Source organism: Ciona intestinalis, unplaced genomic scaffold, assembly GCF_000224145.3.
Source record: "Ciona intestinalis unplaced genomic scaffold, KH HT001263.1, whole genome shotgun sequence".
NCBI classification, from domain to species: Eukaryota; Metazoa; Chordata; class Ascidiacea; order Phlebobranchia; family Cionidae; genus Ciona; species Ciona intestinalis.
In genome coordinates this window covers 1,035-3,533 of record NW_004191584.1, presented here as the reverse complement: position 1 = coordinate 3,533, position 2,499 = coordinate 1,035, and the positions used below count along the sequence as shown (strand labels likewise).

Below are 2,499 nucleotides of genomic sequence, written 5' to 3'. Positions count from 1 at the left end.
TTTGTTAACAATTGGTGAACCTTGAACTTTTGTCATGGGACAAACAAATGGACAAAACTTGAACAAAACAAGCACAGAAAATGGAAAAAAAACATGGACAAAGGGCAAAAAAGGAACATTGCTGAAACCATTGCAACAAACTATTACATTTTGGAAAAAAACATGGGCAAAAAATGAACATTGCTGAAGCATTTAAACATCCCTTTTATATAAAAACCCTCCTACCATCTCATGACTTTGTGGGAGACCGAGTCTCTTCTGTTTTTCATCAAATTGAAGCTTATTGATCACTGATTTCTCTTCTGTGTCCATGTCCTCCATAGAACGCTCCGGAGCGATCTTCTGAATGTCGATTTCATCTTCTCCGGCAACTAACATCGTCCACCAAATGTTCTTAAACTTTGTGAGCGTGATCTGTCATGTCATAAAGAATGATGATGTCATAATGCATGATATGATAGGAGAATAAGACAAATATGGACGACAAGACAAATTACATCTTACGTAACAATCGTTATTATTATAAAAACACAGAGAAAGTTGCATCATAAACAGAATCCACCGCTACTAAACACGCAGTAGACAAAACCGAGTCCTATGTTTATATAGTAGGGTGGAGAAAGATGGGACACCTTTCATACTATTTTTCTGTCCCATTTGGTAGTAGATAAAGAACATTCAAAGAATTATGAAACCGTTTCCTCACGACTTCCTTAGACCGTTGTTAATTGTTTAAAACACAATAAGAATATTTGGATATTATGTGCCAAAGGTGTCCCGTCTTCCCCCACCCTACTATACCTAATATATAAACCCAACGTACCTGTATATTCTTCCCACTTTCCAGAGACCACATACTTTCTTCTTTGTTCACCTCATGCTGTAACTCTCCGTCTATTATCGTCTCATAGTTGGCAGTGTCGTTCGATTTTACACAAACTTTTAAATGTTTTCGCTGGATTTCAACTTTAACCTGGGGATAATTCCATAAATTCAAACAACTTTAAAAAAAAAATCAATTTGAATAACAGAAAAAAGAAAATCAATTTGAATAACAGACTGACGATGCCATTTAGGCGAAATATATATGATATATCTCTTATATAACAATTGGTTGGAGTTGATTTTTGTCTGACACAGTTACTATGTACGTAACTAACATATTTTTAACGACAGTCGTTATACACGACCACACAGGTGTTCTGTTTTATACACCTCGTGCCTGCTAACAAGTTACCACGTATGTTACTTATTTATCCTTGCATGGCAGAGCAACGACAGTCGTTATAACACGGGTGTTCTGTTTCATACACCTCGTACGCGCTTACTAGTAACCACATACTTGTCTAGCTTTCACAACCGACTTTTCTACCACAATCTTTACGTCAACGTCATCATAATTCTGGGACCATTGGTACCTGTCTCGTATCGCCCCGTTGTAACTATCAGGGTTGCTTTGGAAAACTGTTTGGCTGAAAAATATGTTTAGAATTAATTGAAAGATACGGTAAGTTTGTGACTAAATATGACAATAGCTTCTAAGATAGCTTCCCTGTCCCAACAGTAATTATAACATGGGTATTTTGTTTTATACACCTCGTACCCAGAGTTCTATACAAACCGAAAAATTTGCACTTTGCAACATAATTATGTACTAAATATGCATTATACCACCAAATTCTATGATTTGTGTAAGTCTTATTCTAGTCACACACAGATAAAGCCAAGAAAGTCTGTAGCACTTATGTTTGTATAAACTTATGTTTGGAGAGACACCCTTTTTTGGTGATAATAGTAACAGTATAAGGGTATTTTATATTCATGTTTCATATTTGTTGATGAATCCCTTTGTTTTTCAAAAAACATGGCCTAGCTATGGTTTTCAAAGGTATAAATAAAACTTATGTTTGAAGAGATAAATAAAACCTAATGTTTGTATTATTTAAGTTAACTCACTCATTGGTTGCATTAGCAGGTTTGGTTAAAGTTGATTGCTTTGGTTTTACAACAGCAGGAACATCAGGAGTCGTTTCCTTCTCACCTGATGGGGGGTCCTCGATTTCAACTATTTGGGCGACTTCTGTTAGTTCTGCTGATGAATGAAATAGGTTTGTAAGTAAATTTATGTTAATCCACACACTGCAATAGCTTCAGCAACTCGACTGTGGGCATGGGCGTGGCAACCATAGATGAGTCACTCATGTTAGGATAAAAATCTACATGAAATTAAATATGGTAAGACTCTTCTTGGTGGTCCAACTCTGGTTTTAATCTCAGGTATCGTGGCATGCCTTATTATATGATATAACCATACATTGTTAAAAAAAATACATTGATAATTACCTTTAGATTGCCTTTCCTTATTCTCGGCTTCCATTTTGTCGACAATTGTTTTGTATTTCGTAAAATACTAGAAGGGAATAAATATTATATAGATTATAAATCTCTGAAGGACTTAAAAATGCGGCACATTACAGATTAGGATTTATTGCACTTCTA

The 2,499-nt window shown here is 35.3% G+C and overlaps 1 protein-coding gene across 7 annotated transcripts in view; it reads right to left on the bottom strand.

Moving 5' to 3' along the window:
• LOC108949270 (nudC domain-containing protein 3-like) overlaps nucleotides 1-2,499 on the bottom strand; it is a 4,043-nt gene that overhangs the window by 541 nt on the left and 1,003 nt on the right. For 3 of the 7 annotated variants that reach the window (XM_009863785.3, XM_009863786.3, XM_026840433.1), the window contains exons 3-5: nucleotides 1,343-1,472; nucleotides 824-973; nucleotides 7-414 (exon numbers count right to left, since the gene is read on the bottom strand). In XM_009863785.3, the coding sequence (XP_009862087.1) occupies nucleotides 193-414; nucleotides 824-973; nucleotides 1,343-1,472 (502 nt within the window). In that variant the 3' untranslated portion in view covers nucleotides 7-192. Of the gene's footprint in view, nucleotides 1-6; nucleotides 415-823; nucleotides 974-1,342; nucleotides 1,473-1,956; nucleotides 2,093-2,343; nucleotides 2,452-2,499 lie in introns of those variants that run through there. The other 4 variants (XM_009863784.3, XM_018817321.2, XM_026840435.1 and 1 more) reach the window with 4 other exon arrangements.